General features: G+C 48.4%; 1 protein-coding gene across 1 annotated transcript in view; it reads right to left on the bottom strand.

Annotated features, from left to right (window-relative positions):
• The window catches only part of Abcc4 (ATP binding cassette subfamily C member 4), a 197,369-nt gene that overhangs the window by 5,164 nt on the left and 169,854 nt on the right, over positions 1 to 22,351 (bottom strand). The window contains exons 27-30 of the mRNA XM_005079412.4: positions 20,725 to 20,814; positions 13,668 to 13,840; positions 12,942 to 13,047; positions 3,697 to 3,831 (exon numbers count right to left, since the gene is read on the bottom strand). Of these exons, the coding sequence (XP_005079469.1) occupies positions 3,697 to 3,831; positions 12,942 to 13,047; positions 13,668 to 13,840; positions 20,725 to 20,814 (504 nt within the window). The remainder of the gene's footprint in view (positions 1 to 3,696; positions 3,832 to 12,941; positions 13,048 to 13,667; positions 13,841 to 20,724; positions 20,815 to 22,351) is intronic.

Raw genomic sequence — 22,351 nt, 5'->3', positions numbered from 1 at the left:
TGACCTTAGTTTTGAGCCAGCTAGAGTTAAAGGCAAAAAGCCTTAAATGGACACAGGAAAGTCGTCTGAGTTGTCATAAACACCCGCAAGTTGAGAATAATAGAAATACGCAGAATGGAAGTGACGGGAACTAGAGAGAGGGGCCTGTACTTACAGTCCTGGGCATTCATGTCTACACCGGTCAGAGGAGAAGAACTAATGTTCGGCAAAGACTCAGATGGTGTTACTAATAAAGCTTATCTAAGGAAAACTACTAGCTATAAGTCTTAAGAGAGCATTTGAGAACACTTAGGGAGATTTCCAGCGCACTGGGGCACATGAAAGAACGGGTAATTTCAAGTAAGCAGACATAGTACAGAAAGATTATCCACCACAAAACAATGGCGGTGGAAATGGGAAGTAAACTAAGAACAACCCTATTGCCAGCAGATGTTCCTCGTAAATAATTTCTGGGATAATAAGGAGATCAAAACCTGAACTGCAAAACACATGTATGACAAAGAGCTTTGATGAAAGCTGACTGTACAAATATTGAGGTATGGCTGAAGCAGTATTCATAGGAAAATTCACAGCCTTAAATATTTATATTACAAAATGAAAACGCAGACTTGCGTTCTCTTCCCGGGAGGATCACACGGCGACGAGTCTCTTCATTATATTTCCCAGAACCCTCCTAGACTCCTGGTCCCACCTATCTTGTTTCCCTATTGGCCAACAGTGCTTTATTTACATATACACAGAAGGACTTCCCATATCATTGTACTTATTACAGTACAGTTGTGACTATTATAATAGCATCTATATGAATAAGACTATAAGCAAATACATTCAGTAGTTAAAAAGCAATAGCAGAATAAGCCCAAGCCAGAAGGAACCGATAGAGTAGACACTGAGCAGCTAGCTGTACAGCAGAACTGAGTAACTAGCAAGTCAACTGGAGTTAAATGTCTGGGGTATTAAAAAGAGTGAGACGACTTTATGTAATGACATAAAGACACAAGACACACTATCAAATGGAAACACAACAGAACGTGTTCAGTGTATGTAAGGACAAATGGGAAGCAGAGGGAAGGGCGGTTCTCATTTGTGTCTGATAACTAGGAAGGGTGTAAAGGCAGGCGCACACACACCCTCACTTAGGCACACACCATGCCAGCAAAACTCTGCGCGGGAGGAGGAGCTGCAAGGCTGGACCCCAGAACGGCTGAGTGCGTTACTGTCCAGCTATTCAGATGACAGCAGTGGGGGGCAGGGGGATGGGGTGGGATGCGGAGGGGCGTGGCTCAGCCGGTAAAGTGCCTGCCGTGCAGCCTCGAGAACCGAGTTCAAGCCCCGGCACCGACGAAAAGAGCCGAGTGTGAGGGCACACACTGGTGGTTCTGGGCTGGTGGGGGTGAAGACAGAGAGACCCCTGGGGCTCACTGGGGCAAGCCTGACCTACACGGCAAATCTCCAGACAGCAGACTGTCTCAAAGGAGGTGGGCAGCGAGCACTCCACACAATGACACCGTGGTTGACTTCTGGCCTCCATGTGTGCACACTCATGCATCCACACACACACACATCCATGTGCACACGCTTACGGACGTGTCACAAGCACACACAAAATAAAAAGGTTTACTGTGTATAAACTTTTGAAATTCGTACACTCGGCACATACCGTCTGTCAGGCTGGTTATTAGAAACGGTCGCTAATTGCATCAGGCAGAAGAGGTTTGCCCTGAAGACTGCCTCAACTTCTGTTTTCGACTGCTAGAGACCCCTTGCGTTTGTAAGATGCCGCCATTCACTTCACAGCCCTGCATTGCTTACCATCGTGCCTGATACCCACAACAGGAAGTGTCCAGTCAGCAAGGCAGACCCTACCCGTATGGCAGATTGATGGGGGACGTCCTTCTGTGTACATGCTGTCCTATTGGTTGATTAATAAAGCACTGTTGGCCAATAGGGAAGCAAGATAGGTGGGACTAGGAGTTGAAGAGGATTCTGGGAAATGTAGTCAGGAGTGGGGAGTTGCCATATGATCCCGGGAGGACAGGGAGAAAGTCTGGTGCTCTCGGTAAGAGAAGACCTTATAAAAATATATATTAGTAATTATGGGTTAAAAATTAAGTCAGAGCTAGCCATCAAGAGGTGACCCCGTCTGCAAGTGTGGTTGCATCCTGAGTTGCTGGCGTTAAGGCGTCGAACTGTGCTTGTAAGACAAATGAAGTCACGGCACAGCTGAGCCCATCATGGAAGATGACCGTCTGTCATTCTCTCCCTGGGTGACGCAGGCCCCACTGAAGTGTTCCCACTTCCTCTGGTCCCACTGTGTGCTAAAAGCCCATTGTCATCATCACCATCATGGCTCCCTACCGGGACGGTCAGTCACTTGCTAGTTCTCTGCTCTGTTAAGTATCAGCAACGGCTAAAGGCACGTTAGCACACCCTTAGCACGGAGTATCCAATATCACAGCACTTTCATGCATACACACATTTGCCAGTGTAAAAAATTTATTTATGTGTCAATGTGTGTCTGTGTGAGTCTGCAGACCTGTGGCGGTGTCCACACAATTGTAGAAGCGGGACGCCTGGCTTGTTATGTGAGTCTGGGGACCCAAACTCTAGTCCTCAGGGCTGAGCAGCAAATGCTCTCAACTCCCGAGCCATCTCTCCAGGCCCTCCTTACAAGTTTGGTTTTTTTTTTTAATGGAAGTGGAATTCAGTAAAATAGTACAAGACACCGCCCCTTCCCCTCCCCTGTTCTGAGGTGCTGGGGACAGATCACACCTTGTGCGTTCTAGGCAGGTGCCCTGTCCCCCAACTACATCCCCAACTCTCCTAAAGAGCCAGGAGACGCCAGTGGTAGGCTATAGGCAGAACGGCTCACACAGGACTGGTGGGCCACTAGCACGTGCTTTCCTGTTCTGCAGTCTTTAGCAGGCACTTAAAATGTTACACAAACCCAAGTGATTTTATTCTGCCTATGGTGTTGAAAATCTGAGAAACACAGGAAAGAATGAAGGTCTGGAAACACACCTGGACTGTGGTGCCTAGAGTTGGAGAGTGACAACAGGCCGTGAAGGGACAGTCAGTCCTCGAAACGGAAGCACCCGGCCCAGTCCCCGAGGTGACACCGTACGGGTGTGCTGGGAAGCTCCCGCGCAACCTGGTTGTGTTTAAAGCTTTATCTACTCCCACCCGCTAGGCCGTGGGCTTACTATTTATACAAGCACATGGTATTCACACATAAAACGGTATAAACGGAGATGGGGCAGCAAGCAGTAATCGTATTCTTTACAGATTACAAAACCAAGAACAGAAGCAAACCTAGACGTCTCTCTGGCAGACCTTTCTAGAATAAACAACACTCCATTTTCGCCTTGCCCTCTCTGACGTCCTGGACAGACCCTAACTGCCTGCGTTGCTGGCGTGCTAAGCCTCAACACGAGAGAAATACAATGAGTCTGCAAACTCGTTTACTCCCTCTCGGGCACGCCTGCTTACACATGCGCGTGAGCACACACCCTCCCCTCCGTGGGGCTCCTGCCAAGGCCTGGTAGACCTGACTTCAACCCTGGACGTGTCGAAGCTTTGTCTTCCGAGGCTTATAATTGAAAAGGGCACACAGTGCTTTCTGCCAGACCTCTGGTGCCAAACGGCGAGGGGGAACTGGTGAGACCAACCGTAATTAAGGTCCCTGGGCGAACTCACCTGTTTTGCTGTCTCGGTGAGGGCAGCGGCTTCTCCCTTGCCCAGCTGCTGAACCATCTTGTAAAAGAGGCTCTCTGGGTTCTGCAGCAAAACATATGGCTCATCATATTCCTTCAGTCTTCCGGAATCCAGAACCTGAGGGTCAGCAGAAAGAAGCCCACTGAGACGCAGCGTCTTGCAGCAATATATTATAACGCAGACAATACTTCGGAAAGGGGTGTGGCCGGGGAGAATACAGACTATCTATTTGGGTGGTAGGCCTTCAAGGTACCTGAAAGGTTTGATTACCCTGAGCTACAAAGCAAACAAAGGCCTAACCTGACCTTTTATTATTATAATGTTATAGGAAAGTTAGAAAAATGAAAGTTCTAGACTGTTATTATGGGCTCTCAGTTGTCTGTTGCTCTTGATATCCTGCCAAGGCTCCTGGGGGGAGTTTGTTATTAGTTAGTGCTTCTCAGACATCGAGCTTCGGGGGGGTGTGCATATGCATACATGCAGAGCTAGGAAATCTATGGCCCGAAGAAAATCAACTTCCGTGTATCTAGAATGTGGGCCGTGTTAAAAAAAAAAAAAATCTAAACAGCAGTGGCCTGACAGCAAACCGCCAAGCTGGTTTGATGGAATCTGAGCAGCAGCCGGAGAAGAATGTGTTTCTAGGGTTTATTTAGGGCACTGGCAAGGTGGGCTGTGCACCAAAAGCCATCGCACGCAAGGCTAAGTCACGGCTGGCGGTGGTTTGTCACGGCCAACGCGAATGACGAGCCAGGAGAGCCGACGCTCGAGTAACTTCAACACCACTGCTGTGCACAGAAGAAATCTCCAGACATCCCACCGCCCCTCGGATAAGACGGGAGAAGCAATGAAGGGACAGAGCTCAGAGACCCCAACCGCACACAGCCCACGGGGGCAGCCCGGTCTCAACTGCACGGTATCCGCCGTCGGGGCTTTCCTGGCTTCCTCCTCTCTCGCCTTAGCTGCCTGCCCTGCAGCCATCTGATTGCCCATTAATTTACGCTGGACAAGGAAAGCTGGAGGGAGGCACTCCTCACCTTACATTTCTACTTATTAGCGGCTTTGGTTAACGGCTTCAGACAGAAGGGAGGGCTGGAGACGATTGGCCCAAATGAGGCACCCAGGGAAACAGCCCCGATGGTAAGTGGTACTTAGTTCTTCGTTCAGGTTGTGTTTAGAATAAACCCATCTTAAGAGGGTGTGCTGGAACTCTAAGCGGGGCATGGGCTGTTTTCCACATCTAGATACTGCAGTTAATTTGGCCCATGGTATTTAATCGGAAACATTTATTGAGTCTCCTAAAGGGCATTTTCCCCGTTAATCTTTTGTTTACTACTTGAATTGCTGCTAAGGGCAGCTTTCTCAAAAAAGAGTTCAGGAATAATTGAATCTGTCACATCCACATAATAATTAAAACGTCCTGTAATTTGGCATGCCAATTTAGGTGCCCCGAATGTGTAATTTTACTTAAGCATTGCATTACAGGGCGTAGCCACTCCTCCTGACGTTAACTGGGGGGGAGTCACAGTTTTGAAAGACGGATCTCCCCTATTGCTAGAGACTGAGTGAGTCAAATTACTTTATAAAACGATGAACTCTCTATTCTGCAAAAGCAAAAAAGCAAACTTACAATCACACTTCAGAGGTAGACACTGAGTTCTCCGACTGTATCGACTGCCTGCAATGTATAGACTTCTCTTTTGTCCCTGTCCTGCTTCCTACTGAATGCAGTCAAATGTAAGACAGGGAGCCTCCCCACACCACACTGTGTCTGAAACACCAGAAGGTCACCCAGACACACAGATCTCAAAACCCACCATCACTTGTGAAGGTCCAGCCAGAAAACACTCTCAGAAAGCAGGAGGATTAGTAACAGAAATACCACTGGAAAAAAAAAAATCGGCGCCTTCTCAGCATTAACAACTTAATAATGTCTACTTCAGTGTGTTGAGATGTTTAATGATTTAAAAATTATTTTTAAATGTGTCTGCACACGTCCCTGTGTGTTATGTCCGTGTGTGTCCATGCCCATCCATGTGTATGTATGTCTGTCCATGTCTGTGTCTGTGTGTGTCCATATATGCTTCTCTCCCCCCACCCCACTGACATGCAGGTACCTACAGAGGTCAGAGACGCTGAGAGCTGGAGTTACCAGTGGCTGTGAGCCACCTCACGCTGGTGCTGGGAACCAAACTTGGGTCCTCTAGAAGGGTGTATGCTGCTAACCACCGAGCTGCAGTCTCAGCCCCAGTCAGGCAGATTTTTAATTGGACAGAATTGTGAGAATTACTCGTTTTGCTGGGAGAGATTGAGTTCGGGGCCTCTTTCACGCAAAGCACACCCTTACTATGGAGAGATACGTCCCTGGCCCTGGAACCTATGAGCGTTTGCAAGATAACACTCCAGAATCATAAGCCACAACAGAGTTCTTAGATAAGGTTTTGCTATGCATGATCACGGGGCTAAGGTGTAGCGCTCTCTCTCTCTCTCTCTCTCTCTCTCTCTCTCTCTCTCTCTCTCTCTCTCTCTCTCTCTCTCTCTCTCTCTCTCTCTCTACACACACACACACACACATACAGTATTCTAAAAGCAGCCATGATAAACGCAACCCCAAACAGGTGATGAACTAAAAGGAGGGCATGGTATGCCCCGATATGTGTCACGTAGCAAAACTGTGGTCAGTGAGACCAGTGACAGTGACGTCTGCACAGGACATTTCTGTCTTGTCTTTAAAGGACAGAGTCAGGCCCGGAGAGACGGTTTGGTGGTCAATGGCACAAGCTGCTTTGGAGTCTAGTTGAATTCCCAGCACCCACACGGCAGCTCACAAACGTCTGGTCTGTAACTACAGCCGGGATGCAGCCACTGTCCTCTTCTGCCCTCCACAGGCACCAGGAAAACATGTGGCACATGGACATTCATGCAGGCAAAACACACACACACACACACACACACACACACACACACACACACATGAAATTAGTAAATAAATAAATTAAAAACAAACAAAACCAGGGCCCTTCTGCAGCCCAAGGTAGCCTCAGTCCTTGGCCTTTTTGTTGCAATGTCCTTCTGCCCTTACCTCTCCTGTGCTGGGATTACGTGTGTGAGCCATCACAGCCGGTGTGTATGGTCTGGTGTGTGTGTGTATGTGTGTGTGTGTCAAACTCAGGGCTTGGTGCATGCCGGGTAACAACTCGGACACCTGAGCTCCATTCTCAGTCTCGATCTTTGTACTTGAAAAGCAAAATAAAAACAGGCTCGACCACTTACAGCGCCGTCACCATCCGTTCCCCAAACGCACGAGACCGGTAAGTTGGCATCTCCCTTCTAGCTGCCCATCCCACAACAGCAGCGTTTGAGGAATGGAGGCCACGTGGAGATGAACAGGATGGCTAGCCGTGGGGCTCTGGATCTGAGGCGAACACTGACGTATGGAGAAGTTAAATGACTTGACCCTAGAGAGAGGCAGGCACCGCTGGAACTTAAGCCCACTTTGGTGTCTTTTGTAATGCACTTATTATCAGATGGGAAAAAATACAGCAAAAAAGAAGGTAAGACAACTACATCTCTAAGATACCTTTTCATTCAGGTAATATAACTTTACCTGATTAAAAAAAATATACACTTATATAAGCAGAAGCATGTCACCTGCCCATTCTCGATGGCCATCTTATCGTATTGAGGAATCAGGTTATGCCCCGTGTGCCTGATGTGGTCCCCAGTGAAGAAAAACCAACTTTTATTTCAATTAATTTTCATGATTAATAAGGAACGAGTAACGTACAGCCAAAAAATAATGGAAGACACTTCAGGCAACCTTAAGTCTGGGTATTTACTCGACACACTTTTATCGAAAAATCTCTGTATCCCTGTCACTAAGCTAGTTACTTGGGAACAGGAAAAGACAGGCCTCCAGACCGCCTTTACAGAGCCTGTTCTCAGAAAATGGCAAGAGGGATATTCAAGCAACCATCCCAAAAGATTAAAAACAACAAAGCAAAATAAAACAACAACAACACAAAACCACACACACACACACACACACACACACACACACACACACTGATGGGAGATGCCATTCTGCACAAAACCACACACACACTGATGGGAGATGCCATTCTGAAATCTGTCTCTTATTGATTGTTGAATAAAGCACTGTTGGCCAATAGGGAAGCAAGATAGGTGGGACTAGGAGTCGAGGAGGATTCTGGGAGAGAGAAACACAAGAAGTCGTCATGTAGCTGCCATAGAGGTAAGAAGTCCAGACCTTTTCTCCAGTAAGAGAAATACTTAGATTAACAATTATGGAGTAAATACTTAAGTCAGAGCTAGCCAGTAAGAAACAAGCAAGGCCAACAGCTTCATAATTAATACAGTGTCCTGTGTGTTCATTTGGGACTGATGCAGCTCTGGGACCAGGCTGGCGGGAAGGCTTCTTTCTACAACACACACACACAGGAAGACAAGGAGGCGGAAGCTGGCCGCACGGGGCTTCCCGAGGAGACTCTTAGCGAGGCCAGCACTGAGGAGTGCACTGGCCCAGCAGACAGATTCGAACCCACAACACGGGCACCGCCAGAGAGGCACAGCCACCCATCCCAAGGCAAGCTCGTCAGATTTCTCTAGTTCACTGTGGTGTCTGTCACCAACAGCTGGCGCTACCACCAGTGCCCAGTTCTCAGCGCACGGAGGGGGGGGGCCTGAAGACAGAAGTGTAAGGGACTCGAATCTCAGGGCACGAGTGGGCTACTTGCAGCCGAGGGGGGGGGAGAGAGAGAGAGAGAGAGAGAGAGAGAGAGAGAGAGAGAGAGAGAGAGAGAGAGAGAGAGAGAGAGAGAGAGAAGTGAGCTCCGGGAGCAGATGTAGCAGGACAGCGGGCTCAAAGGGTGGAGGGAGGACTCACAGGTCCGCATGCCTCAGATGGACAGCCTGCGGGCAAGGCCGTTTAAAAGGAAGGGAACGAAGACTCAAGGCACTGACTGTGTTAAATACCGGGAAGGATAAAGAATAAGGGGCAGGCTCTAGTGTCAAGTTGGGATGCACGTGGGACGGGGAGCCAGGGACAGGACTTTATAGACTTTGTATACTCAGCCACTGTATTCACAGTGCAATCAAGTGGTCTAGATGTTTCCAGAACAAACACACATAAAGCCGCTCTAAATGTTTTCTCTGGATAGAAAAAACAAAGTGAAGTTTCCGTTCTTTTCTCTTCGTGTGTTTTATAAGAGCAGTATCCTGACATGTTCTGCTTGGCACCCCCCCTCCCTTCTTGGACCCACGTAAACTGTAAACCCAGTCACACGCCAGCGCTTATGCGACCGCCTCGCCTCAACCCTAGATCTCTCCAGGAACGACCTCACGCGGCTCGCTGCCGTCTAGCAGGTTAAGGACAAATACATTACACTGGATGAGTCAGCCAGTTACATAAGCTTAGCAGAGGCGAGTTATCAGGCCTACATCTATCTCTGCAGAGTCCAGGCATTTGTCCCAGATGTGAAAACCAGATGGACCCATTTCAAAACAATTTAATCCACTTTATCCACAGGGCGTAGTCACTCCTTCCAGCGTTAAAGAAAGGGAAAAGATAATTGCAATTGTAAAATACAGGTCTCTCCCATGCAAAAGACTAAGGCAGTAAATAAAATCGCTTTATAAAATGATGACTTTTCTATTCTGCAAACTCAGCAAGTAAACCTTGGTCTTCACGCCTGGCCTCCCGTTCGCACATTTCTTCTAGAATCTGAGCCTCCATGTTAGCTGTTTGTACCCGGGGCACCTGACTTGAAACCGTAAACATATTTTTTTTGAAGGAACATCTTTTGTCTTGTTTTCTCTCTTTCCTTTCTCAATGCCCTAATTTTGACCAGCCAGGCTTACCAAAGAAAAACTCCACAAAAAACCCAGAACTGAACCAAAGTCCAGCTAGCCCGCGGCCGTCTGCTTTTCCCAGCTGGGTGTGTTACTGCAGCTACTAGTTATTTTATCTGGGAAAACAACTAAGAAGAAAGGAAAAGATTACAAGACCACAGCGTGGCCTGTCAACAGGCAGCTACAGCCTCTGAGCCTGAGGGTCTCTATAATTTAGTACCCCGCTTGCTGTCAGACACGGTGCCTCGCACAGGCAGTGGTGACAGCGGTGGACCCTTCAAGCATGTCTCTGTCTTGCCACCAGAGCTGTGGGGACAGTAGTGTACAAGGCCTGGAAACGGACACTGCTATTGGTTGAAAGAAAAGCAGATGTCAGGTACTCAGTTAATCCTAAAAAAACCGAGAGGGAAAAAAGTCGCATTTAACGTGGAGACAGTGTAGAACGTGGGGAGAAAGAGGCTCTCTAGTTTGTCTGCCTTGTTCCACTGTCTTGTGGCCGCTGAGCAAAAGAGTGTGTGATTAAATTAGCTGTCATTAAAGACTACAGCGTGCTCAGTGAAGTTAAGACCGAAAGAACGTCTTCGTAAAATAGAATTCTAAGCCTAACGCATTAACGGTGATTAATGAACCAAAACAGCTTAAAAATCCCTTTGGAGCGCCAACACGTAAACATAGTCATTAATTAGGTCACAGCTGTTTCCCAACAAGCCTTTTGTTTGACAGCAAACACAACCATACCCTTCCGCCTTTGTGGAGCAGTCACTGAAGCAATGAGACCTGATGACTGCACGCTAAGCACTGGTAATCACACACCTCATGGTGACATACTGTTGCTTATGGCTCTCACAGGTGTCGTCTCCCCGGCCACTCCCTGAGCCTGGCCCCTGACCTCTGGTGCATTAGGCTTGGCGTGGCCCTATCAGACTCATGTGTGAATGCTAGGTCCCTTGTTAGTGGAACTGTTTGGGAAGGATTAAGAGGTGCTGCCTTGTTGGATGAGATATGCTGCTGGGTGGGGGTGGGTAGGGGGAGGCACCAGGCCCAGTCTCTCCCCTGCTCCCCCTGCCTGCAGATCAGGCTGTAAAGCTCCCAGCTATGGCTCCAGCCCCACGCCTGTCTGCCTCCCACCACGATGATCCTGGACTAGCCCTCTAAAACTGTCTTGGCCGTGGCATATCTTCACGGCAACGGAACAGTAACTGGGACCTGTGAGTGTGTCTTTCATGTTTCAGAGTAACAGAACAGGAAGCGTGCTTTCTAGAGAAGAAGCAGGTATTTCTAAAGCAAAAGCTGCTTCAAACTTTGAGCAGGGGTGGTGTTAACTGGGAATCAGCAGAACTATTGTGTGTGGGGGGGTGTGGGTGTGGGCGGGTCTTCTGCTGCACAGCTGGCCATGGGTGAAGAGCTCTGTTTGGCTGCACGTCCCCAAAACTCCCAAAACTTTTATTTTAAAAAGTGTCTTCAGTATTTTGTTACAGTAACAGAAAGGTGTCAGGTGTCCTACTGAGCTGAAAGTTGAGGCATGATCAGACCAAGACAGAAGTTATAACCTGGGCGTACATAATCGCAATCCAAGGCCCCATCTTTGAAAGCAGAGGCTGCGTATCTTTTAGGCCCCCTGAGTTGGAAACCTGTGCTGTTCTTACAACCGACCACACCTCCATCTCCTGGTCCATCTCCTCTGATGCTGCTTTGAGGCTGTGGTCAGCCAACTCTACATTGAAGACCTGAGCACACTGGAGTTTTGAGCAGCAGCGGCCATGCCACAGGGATTCGCAAGGTGACACGCTCAAGGAGAGCCCTCTTCCAAGTCTAGCTCTCGCTGGTTCTCACCCAAGCATCTCAGAGCTCAGGTCTTCAGCTTGAAAACTAGCACAGAGTCCCCTCTGTTCTCGAGCCACATTTAATCCGTCAGTCCGGTCACGCTAGTTGCAACGTCTCCCGGACACACCCCCTCCTCTCTTCACGCTAGCATCCCAGTGTAAGCTGCCGACATTCAGGAGTGGGACAGCACACGGTTGTCAGGAAGACAGCGAACACACGCTGAAGGACAGGGAGGACACCACTGTGGCTTTGCCCACAGCAGAGAGAGGGATGGCGCGGTGGGGTGAGGCTAAGAAGGGAGGGGAGGCCTAGATTATAACCCTGCGGTGTCAAACCACGCTAAAGATTTAGACCTAGATAATGAGAGAAAAAACAGGCTCTGGAGATTTACCAGGAGACACTAGCAAGCAAAACACTCAACGCCGCGGACAATGACAGCAAAGCTCACTGGTGAAGGGGGTGCTTATGAACTAGGTGTTCACACCCGCGGGCCAAATAGTGACTGACAATTTTTAGAGGTGACCAGCTGGCATTTCTGCAAGAGTCTGTCCCTCCCTGCTGGCGGCAGGTGAGCTATGAAACAGAGCACGTCACGTGCCAAGGAACTACCTGGTCAAGCGTGGCCCTGGGCTGTGAAAGCCGGCTGAGGAAGCCACGGAGAACAAGCCAGTAAGCACCGTTCCTCCATGGCCTCTGCTTCAGTTTTGGCTTCAGCTCTCCACCCTCGGTCCCCCCCCCCTCCTCCCGATGAAGGACGACAAAGTGTAAGATGAAATAAACCCTTTATCTCATGCTGCTTTTTTTCATGGTGTTTAATAGAGTAACAGAAAGCAAGCTAGTACAACGCCCCAAACAATCACACTAGGCATTTTTTTTCACACTCTCAGCCTCCCTACCTCTCTACATACGGGTGCTGGGAACCGAGGTTAGAATACTCCGCAAAGTCACCAGCACAATGCTCGTAACTTCTGAGCCATTTCCCCAGCCCCGGAAAGATTAGTGTCTGACCAAGGGAAGCCAAAAGCAAGGCGAAATGCACAAAAGGACACTGTCCTAGCACTCGCTGACTATGTTTGGGACATTTTCGTTGGGGCATAATTCACCATAAAGTGGTCCCGAGAATACACTGCAGCAGAGACGTATACAAAGGAGCACTCCAGGGCAGATGTCTACCAACAGTGAAGCATAGAGCACATGAAGGAGGACACAAAGACAGACGGTCTCTGCAGACACCAAGCACAGAAGTAGATAAGGAAGTACACGAGGGTAGACTGTCTAGTAAGCCTGAGTGTACACTTAAAACACTTGAGGTTCTGTTGGAAACACGAGAAAAACCAACCATGGGTTAGCTTGCTCCTATCAGCTTGTTCAAGGAAGGAAAGTCGGAGCACCCATGGCGGCCACTGGGGAGGACTCTGTGGCGGCCACTGGGAGGACTCTGTGGCGGCCACTGGGAGGACTATGTGGCGGCCACTGGGGAGGACTCTATGGCGGCCACTGGGGAGCACCCATGGCGGCCACTGGAGAGGACTCACCATTATCCTGTCGCTGTCAATGATGGTGTTCAGTCTGTGCGCAATTGTGAGCACCGTACACTGGGCGAACTTCTCCCGGATCTTCTGTTGTATTAACTCATCAGTTCTGGAGTCAGCAAAGAGGGGAAAAGACTTAAAACACCAAAGTTCACATGACCCTTAACCATGTTTTTAAAACTCTTTACTGCTATTAATTATTATTATACTTAAAATTTAGACAGCTCAGGCTGGCTTTGAGCTCACTACATCCCTCGGGTGGCTTTGAAACCCGGAGCCTTCGTGAAGCTTCCGCGTGCAAGGATTACCGCCATGCACAGCCACAGCTATCAGCTACACACCATACCCTCTTAAAACAAACAAACAAACAAAGAAACCCTAAAGTCTAAAACGTCAACTTAGAAAGAACGCAAATGTCTTTCTCTCCGAATTGCTTGGAACAGAGCTGGAGCTGAGGGTTCTGATTTACTCTAGAGGCCTGGGACACAAGCTGAGCATCCCTCTCTGAAAGGCGCGAGTCTAAAGAGGCGTGGGCCCTGTACTCCGGCAAGTTTGCACGCACACGATCACAGACGCACAGCACAGGCAGAGGACGATTTTAACAGCATGTAAACAACTCTGTGCACAAAACCTCAGAGCATCACCCATCTGAAGGGCTGACACATGCAGATGCTTTCCTGGGCGTCATTAAACCCTCCCCCGGGGCCATGTTTAGCGCTCAGACTCTACCGTGGGTCCACGTTGGCTGTTGCCTCATCGATGATCAATATCCGGTTCTTCTTTAGAATCGCCCTCGCAAGGCACACTAGTTGTCTCTGTCCAACACTAAAATTGGATCCGGATTCCGCTAGCTCAGTATCCATTTTGCCAGGGAGGTCTTCAACGGCCTCTTTAAGCTGCACCTACAGATGCAGACGGAAGAGCGGTACTCTCATAAGTTAAGCCGTTAAGCAAGTGGCTTCAACCCCAGGACTCTGAAGAACTTCTTCACAGACATCTCACGGTGATGACAGCCACCACTGATGCGCGTTGTGCTGGTTCTGCGTCATGAGTTAGCACTGGGTGGTGCATGGGAAACTGCTCCCCAGGTAAAATACAGCCAGCCAGAGAACATACGTTTAGAGATTTAATTCTACTTTCTACTTTCAAATTGTGTGTGTCTGTGTGTGTGTCCCCGTGTTTGCCTGTATGTACGTGTCTCTGTGTCTGAACATATGTGTGTGTGTCCCTGTGTGTATAGACCTAAGTGTGTGTTTGTGTCTGTGTGTATATCTGTGTGTGTCTGTGTGTGTGTGTCTCTGTGTCTGTGTGTCTATGTGTCTGTATATCTGTGTGTGTCCCTGTGTTTGCCTGTATGTACGTGTGTCTCTGTGTCTGTACATGTGTGTGTGTCCCTGTGTGTGTAGACCCAAGTGTGTGTTTGTGTCTGTGTGTGTATATCTGTGTGTGTCCCTGTGTGTGTATATGTGTTTGTGTGTGTCTATGTATATTTGTGTCTGTGTGTATATCTGTGTGTCTGTGTGCGTTTGTGTCTGTGTGTATATCTGTGCGTCCCTGTGTGTTTGTGTCTGTGTATGTGTGTCTGTGTGTGTTTGTGTCTGTGTGTATATCTGTGTGTCCCTGTGTGTGTATGTGTCTATGTATGTGTATGTTTGTGACTCTGTGTATATTTGTGTGTCTGTGTGCATGTGTGTCTGTGTACAGTTATGTGCATGTGAATGCAGGTCCCTGTGGAGGCCTAAAGAGGCATCAGATCCTGGCTGTAGTTCCAGGTGATTGTGAGCCGTCTGCTGTGGAAAAGAACCTGAGTTCTCCGCAACAGCAGCCAGCACTCTCAACTGATGACCCATCTCTGCAAGTCAAGGAACGTCCTTCCTTACTGGTTACATCAGAGAAAGCTGCAGAAGTTTACAGAGTAAAGATTGCACAGCCGTGGCGGGTTAACCGTAACCAGTCGATGGAACACTCCAAATCCTGACCTCTGTGATCACCCATAACTCCACAGATGTATCAAAATCACCAAGCCACACTTCTCCAGGGACCGCTTCCGGTTACATAAATTGTACCTCAATGAAACTGGTACATTTCAGAGCCACCTGCCCCCAGTCACCCTAACTTCCTTCCCGCCACAGACACCCACTAAGAACCTTTCTCCAGAAATCACGGAGTCTCTCAGAAACTGAGCTCTTCTCACGTATGACACGTATTATAGAAAAGGCAAAACAGGACCACTGTGGTCAAGCTCCCCAAGAGACGTTCTGCATAGGAGCTATTACAGGAAGCACAGCCCCTGAAGAAATTATACTGTAGGTAGGACTACCGTGTTGCAACATTTTAAGTAACCAGAAAAGTTTTAGGAAGCTCAAACAGGTGGGAACTACCGCTTCAGCATCAGGAACCCTGGAGCGTGTTCCTTGCCAAGCCCGGTCTCTGATCACTAAAGCTATCAAGGGCATTTACTTCAGCCATATAGACGTTCTACAGAGAATGACAACCCACAGGAAGGAGGACACAACGTAACATCATTTTGTCCCACCTATGACATACTTCTAGGAGTCGATCTTTGAAACACTTGATTAGGAAGACGTCAGACTGCATCACTGGGTTATGGTTTGGTCCTCTGAGGAAATTTTATAGCACGAAGACCAAATCTGGGCTATCCCCGAGAGCTTCAGAACAAAGGGTGGGTACACTTCGTTAAGAGAGCTACAGACTGATGAGTAGGCTATGGGGCTCGAACGCGGGTCTTCATGCTTGCAAGGCAGCTGCGCTATCTCCCTAGCCCAGGTTTTAAATATGTATAAAGTAAAAGCCTGGGTTTAAGCTCCACCTGGTTCTGCCAATGACAAATTCCTGACTTTTCCTGTCTCAGCTTTCGAGCCTGCAAATGAAACAGTGTTACCACATCCAAGAAACAGTGTTACCACATCCAAGATGTCTATCTCCAAACGCCGTTTGCAGGGATATAAAATGAGTCAGTACGCATAAGTATCCACAGCAGTGCTCGCTACAAAGAGATCAATCGGTGTTACCTATTACTAACAGTGCCGTCATCCGGCTCTCTTCATGTTGTGCTTTTTATTTCATTTATTAGTCTTCATTTTATATGCATAACCATTTGCTGATGTCCTAACTTCTCCACAAGAATTTCAGCCCCGGGTGGGAGTGTTTTGTCTATCTGGAATGATTGCTGTAATGGCTTAAGAATCTACAATGCCTACATAATAAGCTCTCAATAAGAAACTGTTCGATGACGGAAGCCACAAGAATGTCTCACCCATATCTGTTTCTACAAGTTAGAGAATAAATTCATATGAATATACACTTTATATAGAATACAATCATATTAAATGGCATTGTAAAAGAAGCACATGGCTTGTAAAAATTAATTGGCCTCAGGATACCATAATAGTCATACCTGAAGTATGAAAAACACTTAAAAATTCAGGAAAAAATGATCCAATTATACTATTCTAAACTATTGATCTCAGCACAGAACGAGGAGAGATGGGCTGTGTGTGAGGAAAGTGCTGGGTGACACACTTCCCGACGGGGGCTCACTGATGGCATTCAGATGCCTTCGCTGTGGTCTCCTGCACGAGGAGGACCACACTGCATCCTGACAGATGCCATCCATGGGGGTCACCTAACTAACTGAGTCTCACACCCGCAGACACACGCCATGCTCCAGGCGTCCATGTTGGTTTACAACAGAAATAACACGCCATCGATTCACAGGCAGTTTTAACTGCTGTGGTCAAATGACAGGTCCCATCTTCAGTTACTACCTCTGTCTTTGATAGAGCTGCCGCTGCTTCCTGGGTGCTCCAACAGGTACTAAGGTAGCAATGTTTCTTCTGTTATTAGCTTACTATTTGGAGGCAACTTTCAGTATATCCAGAAATTTAAAAAAACAAAATGAACAGTACTCACAGGACATTCTCTCTCTTCTCAATGCCAAACCCTTTTTTTTTTTTTGGTTGTTGTTGTTCTTGTTTTTTTTTTTGTTTGTTTGTTTGTTTTTGGTCTCTGGTATTAGTAAGAAATGAGAGGGCTTTTCTTTCTACTCTAAGTTGTTAAAAAGACAGACGTGGCGGTGTTCTCTGAAGGACCCTCAAACGAACCCCATGGGCTTGGGTTCCCATTGGCATAAACGTCATTAATAAAAGGGCTTGGGTTGGCCCCTTCCTCCTCCTCCTCCTCCTCCTCCTCCTCCTCTCTCTCTCTCTCTCTCTCTCTCTCTCTCTCTCTCTCTCTCTCTCTCTCTCTCCTTACACAGTTTGTCATTAAGCCTGTGGCCCCATAGTCAAGTTTTAGTTTACTTTAAAAAGAACAGCCAAGGCCATCAGGTTTCCCATCATACATGGCGGCAGAATTTGCTCTGGTTTCGATATAATGTAAAGGAAAAGACACAGAGACAACAGACAGAATACAACATAGAGACCAGGGGAACCTGCGTGGCCACATGGCACCTCCCCAGGTAAACACACAGCATCTCATTCCCAGGGGGAATGGGATCCACTGCCAGAAAGACCTGAGGTTCCAAGTGTCCCAGACTGGGACTTTCTGCAGACTGGGACTTCCCGACCTCTCAGAAGAACCCATGCTACACACTTGTGGTCATACAACTCCAACTGCTGCCAGGAAAACCTCACAGCACTTCCTCTTCTGAGAACACATGGCCTTCTCAGCATCCAGAAGAAAAGAGAGTCTGAACGCATTAGAGGAAGTCAAAGTTCTCAGAAAAGAAGTAATTAAAAGAGAGGAAGAGAGACGGGAAACAAACAAACCCTCCAAGGCCTCACTTGCTGTCTGATATGACCCCTACACAAGCAAGGAGAATAGTGTGGTGATAAGACTTCCCAGGTCACGTGACTCAGCACACATGTGTAACTAGGGAGATGGCGCGGTCAGTTAAGGGCCTGCTGTAAGCACGAGAACCTGTCATTGAGTCCCCAACCCCACATACAAAAGGGAGGGCCTGGTGACGTTGGCCTGCAATCATGGCTCTGTGGAAGTGGACACAGGAGGACCCCCAGGCCCTGCTGGTCGGCGAGTCAGCCTAACCCGGGATTCAGTGAGAGGCTAGCTCAAAAAAATTAAGGCAGTTAGCGCATGAGGGAGTCATCTTCACATTATCCTCTGGCCTCCACAACGACGTACACACAAGTGCATGGGCATTCTCCCACACAGCATAGGAACACAGAGACAGAGAGAGAGAGGGAGGGAGGGAGGGAGAGAGAGGAGGAGGCCACAGGAATTATGTTATAAATACAATAATGGTTCTAATTTTTAGAAAATACCCAACTCTGCTTCTCAAAAACATAAGCAAGGGAAAGCATTGCTAGCAAAACCACGGCAGGGTAATGCTATGCTCCCACAAAGCACGGCCGGGGCATGAGGGCAGCGCAGAAGCGGTGTGCAGACACACACTACTCTGGGACACAGGGACACAGGACACAGGGACACAGGGATACAGGTCTCGCTGGGACATAGGGACACAGGGACACAGGTCTCGCTGGGACACAGGGACACAGGCCTCGCTGGGACATAGGGACACAGGGACACAGGTCTCGCTGGGACACAGGGACACAGGCCTCGCTGGGACATAGGGACACAGGGACACAGGCCTTGCTGGGACACAGGGACATAGGCCTCGCTGGGACACAGGGACACAGGGACACAGGTCTCGCTGGGACACAGGGACACAGGCCTCGCTGGGACACAGGGACACAGGTCTCTCTGTGTCCTTTTCTCACGCCCACTGACAGCGGCTTCCGGAGGAGTGCAAGGACAGAACCGGCAGACGCTTTTGCCACCTCACTTTTCAACTTGGGAGATGCCACTAAAATCCTGTCTATAACAGATGAAAACACGTGTGAAGACAGCCAAGGCTGAAGACGCCTTGCGATGGGACCGGCTCTCGATGAACACCTCTCCACTGCTCACAGAGCAAAGTGTTTCTAAGGTGATTTTACAATCTGAGAATCTCTGCGGAGAAAGTCAAGCTCTGGAGCGAGGAGAAGTGGTTTACTGGTAACTCCTGTTTTCTCAGGGCGTGTCGCCGCCTTGCTGTTGCTCTGTCCTGTCTTTCCGTCCTCTGTGATGTTTCACGTGTGACTGCTCTCTCCCTACGTCTTCTCTCCTACCGTGTTCCTACACCAAAGTCTCGAGGACTCCGGCGCAACCAAAGGCCAGCCGCCACCCGAGTCGGGGTTGGTGAGGTAGCCAGCCCAAGGCAGGAGAGCAGGGTGGGGTGTGTCCTGACTCCGCACTGACGCGCCTGCAGAAGGATTACCGGCAGGAAGCTGTCAGACCTCCAAACTGGTGTGCTTGCAGCCAGACCCTTTAAGGATCCCAGAGCTCACCTGAAAGGGCAGCAGGGACAAATGGGCCGCCTCAAAACAAACAGTGGTAATGACAGTGGGGAAACTGATCCCTGAGGTTTGGGGTGGTTAAGGAATAAACCATGCTTCTCCGAAATGGAGAGATCAGCCAGCCACCCCGTATTTATTAAGTGCTTATGTTTTAAAAGTAAAAGACTGGGCCAGGTCCTAGGAGGGATTACGGTCTAAGATACGATTCCCAGTATTAAGTGGCTTACAATTAATTTGCAGAACTAGTGTGAACTTGTGAAACAATTATCTCCAAACACATAAACCTTCAGAAGCACCTTAATGGTCAAAATCCTCGCCCGTGTGGGAAAGGAATCCCCAGGAAGCATTCCACGGGGACACACCACACAAACAACGAGAAAACCCTCCAAGATTAAAGGTATCAGTCTGCTAACCGGGCCAAGGCTCCAGGAGTCTGTTAGACGTCACAATGACAGGTTTGTCAATAAGTATCACTTCCAGAGTTGGTGTAATTTGCCCTTGTAAACACTTTCTTCCGACACTCCAAAGAAAGCACAGTGCAAGTATGATCTCACTTTTCGCTCAGTCAATAATAAAAACAAATGCCTCATTTTCCTAGGAGTTCCCTCCAACGTAGGACGGTGAGACAAACAGCTGTCGCAGGATGCGACCTTCGGGGGTGGAACCGCCCACCTTCATCATCTCAGTGGTGCCTACTTATAAGGGTCAATAGTGACAGAGTGGACTGGTGACATTCCCCCACAGAAGGTCCCTGGACCCTCACTTAGAGTTCCAGTCACTCCTTCTGTACATCTGTATGCGATTCTGCCCTGACCGCCCATGGCCTTGGGGCTCTCGGGGAAGAGCTACAGTATACAGGCTGGGAAAGGTTATTGGAAGGGGGACCTCCCTCTACGAAGTCACAGGGAAGCCATCCGCATCAGAGGCTGACGGTCCAAAGTGGCTGCTGTGGGGTCACCTGTAGCCCCTCACCCACGCTGTCAGTAAACCTAACAGAGCCGAGGGCTCCCCAGGCGGATCTTTGGTGGAACTGAACTTTGTTTTGGTCTTGGAACCTTAAGAGGCGCTGAGTGGGTAGACATTGTTTATGTGCCTGCCCCTGGGGAGAATTCTCACAACATGTAGTCATTTAGTCACTAGGAGGATTTGAGATCTGCAAAGGCAAGTCGGATACTGTATTGGCTGAGCCTGGTGTTGGGAAATTAAAAAAGTAACACGAGGTGTATTATTCTGGATCACCACCACCACCATTACACGTATTTGACACCCATCCGTATCGCCGATACTCCCCAGGTTGTCAAATAAAGGTACCTCAAGCAGTAGGCTCCCCCACGCAGCTCCCCGGAAATGCTCTGAACATATGCAGGTACACAGTTGCTAGTGATGAGAAAACCACATTAAGAAGTTACCTCTTCCAAGGCGTTCCACAGCTCCTCATCCGTGTGCTCATTGAAGGGGTCCAGGTTTTTCCGCATTGTTCCAGTGAACAGAACAGGTTCCTAGGAGCCCAAGAGAGTGAGTGGCACCTCCGCATGTGACTTTCACAGCAGAATAGAAAGGCAAACAAATGCCCCCGAATCCACTACAATCATTAATTTCATGGTCCCACCCACTTGTGTGCAAGATGTCATCTCTATTATAATTTCCCATCATACTAAATGCGACCCAAAATATCTCCCTAGACATAAAGAAACCATGGCAGTGTGCCATCTGAGGCACGAAGTGAGGGGAAGGGGAGTTCCTGCTGTGAAAAAAACAATTTCCTGGAAATAAACCCAGATATATTTATTTGAGTAACATGACACCAGACCAACTATAAAAAATTACTGGCCAAATCCTGACACCACCACTGCCTGGCTTCTACAGCTAACTACTATGGCTTGCTTTGCTATCTTGGTCTCCAGTGGCTTTAGGGAATCATAAACAATATATCGCCACACTGACAGGCTTCTGGAAGACGAGCAAAAGCATGATTAGTCGAAGTTCGAGCTGGAGGTGAAAACTGTTCAGAGTTTTCCCCTTGGATGAAGAGTCTCCCTTCCGGGACTGGAATCTCTCTGAACACCCAGCTGGGACACATTCTACTCTATGGTCACAGAGGATGTCAACTAATAGGCCAGTGTCACCTCTGTTCATGGAAACGGCCTCTGTTGTCACGTTTGAGTCCCCACATAACTTGTCTGTGGGTCAGGGGAACCTCATTACTGACTATGAGGACAAGGCCTCCTGAAACTCACTGTGAAGCAAGTATGGTAACACGTTCTTCTGCTCCAGGAGGGGCCCACCAGTAAATTACTTGAATCACACATTGCCTTCTTGATTTAAGGAAGCATCTTAGGAAGGCTGTGCGGATTTCCTTCTGGAAGGTTCTAATGATCTAACAACCCAGACATAGGAGAAGAGCCCAACTGACTATTTTCATGAAGGGCACAGATAATGGAAATTGAGAAGTCATGGATGGTCTTCCATGGGTCCGAGAAGTGTGAGATGTTGCCTAGCCTTGGGGCAGGGACTTTAACATGTCAAAGACGGAGGAGGAGGAGGAGGAGGAGGAGGAGGAGGAGGAGGAGGAGGAGGAGGAGGAAGACTTTCTCCAAAGACTGATACTGTCATTTGCCTCTTAATTTTAGACTGATGACAGAAACATATGGATGTAGCAGGCCAGTGGTGTTCCACTTCCAAATAGATACCCCTCAGCAAGACCCCAAGCTGAACGACCCTGTCACCGTATGTCACCTGTGCCACAAGAAATTTGAAAATGGCTACTGAGGTGAACTGAGGGAGCACAAAAGGCTAATCTAAGGCTATGCTTACAGAATTTAAGGACTAAACAGCTATCTACATATGGTAGAAATTTCTTACGGGAATAAACGTCATTCTACTGACTTGAGATTTAAAGTGCACACACACACACACACACACACACACACACACACTCAGAGATCCCAGGAGAACAGGTGACTTCTCTTGCCTGCTTACATGAGGGCTCACATCCACCCTTACCAACTGCCCCCACCAGTCATCCTTCCTCTCTCT

This window comes from Mesocricetus auratus, unplaced genomic scaffold (genome assembly GCF_017639785.1).
Source record: "Mesocricetus auratus isolate SY011 unplaced genomic scaffold, BCM_Maur_2.0 Super-Scaffold_2245, whole genome shotgun sequence".
Lineage (NCBI taxonomy): Eukaryota > Metazoa > Chordata > Mammalia > Rodentia > Cricetidae > Mesocricetus > Mesocricetus auratus.
The sequence above is the reverse complement of the archived record's forward strand: the minus strand, read 5'-3'. Positions and strand labels throughout refer to the sequence as shown.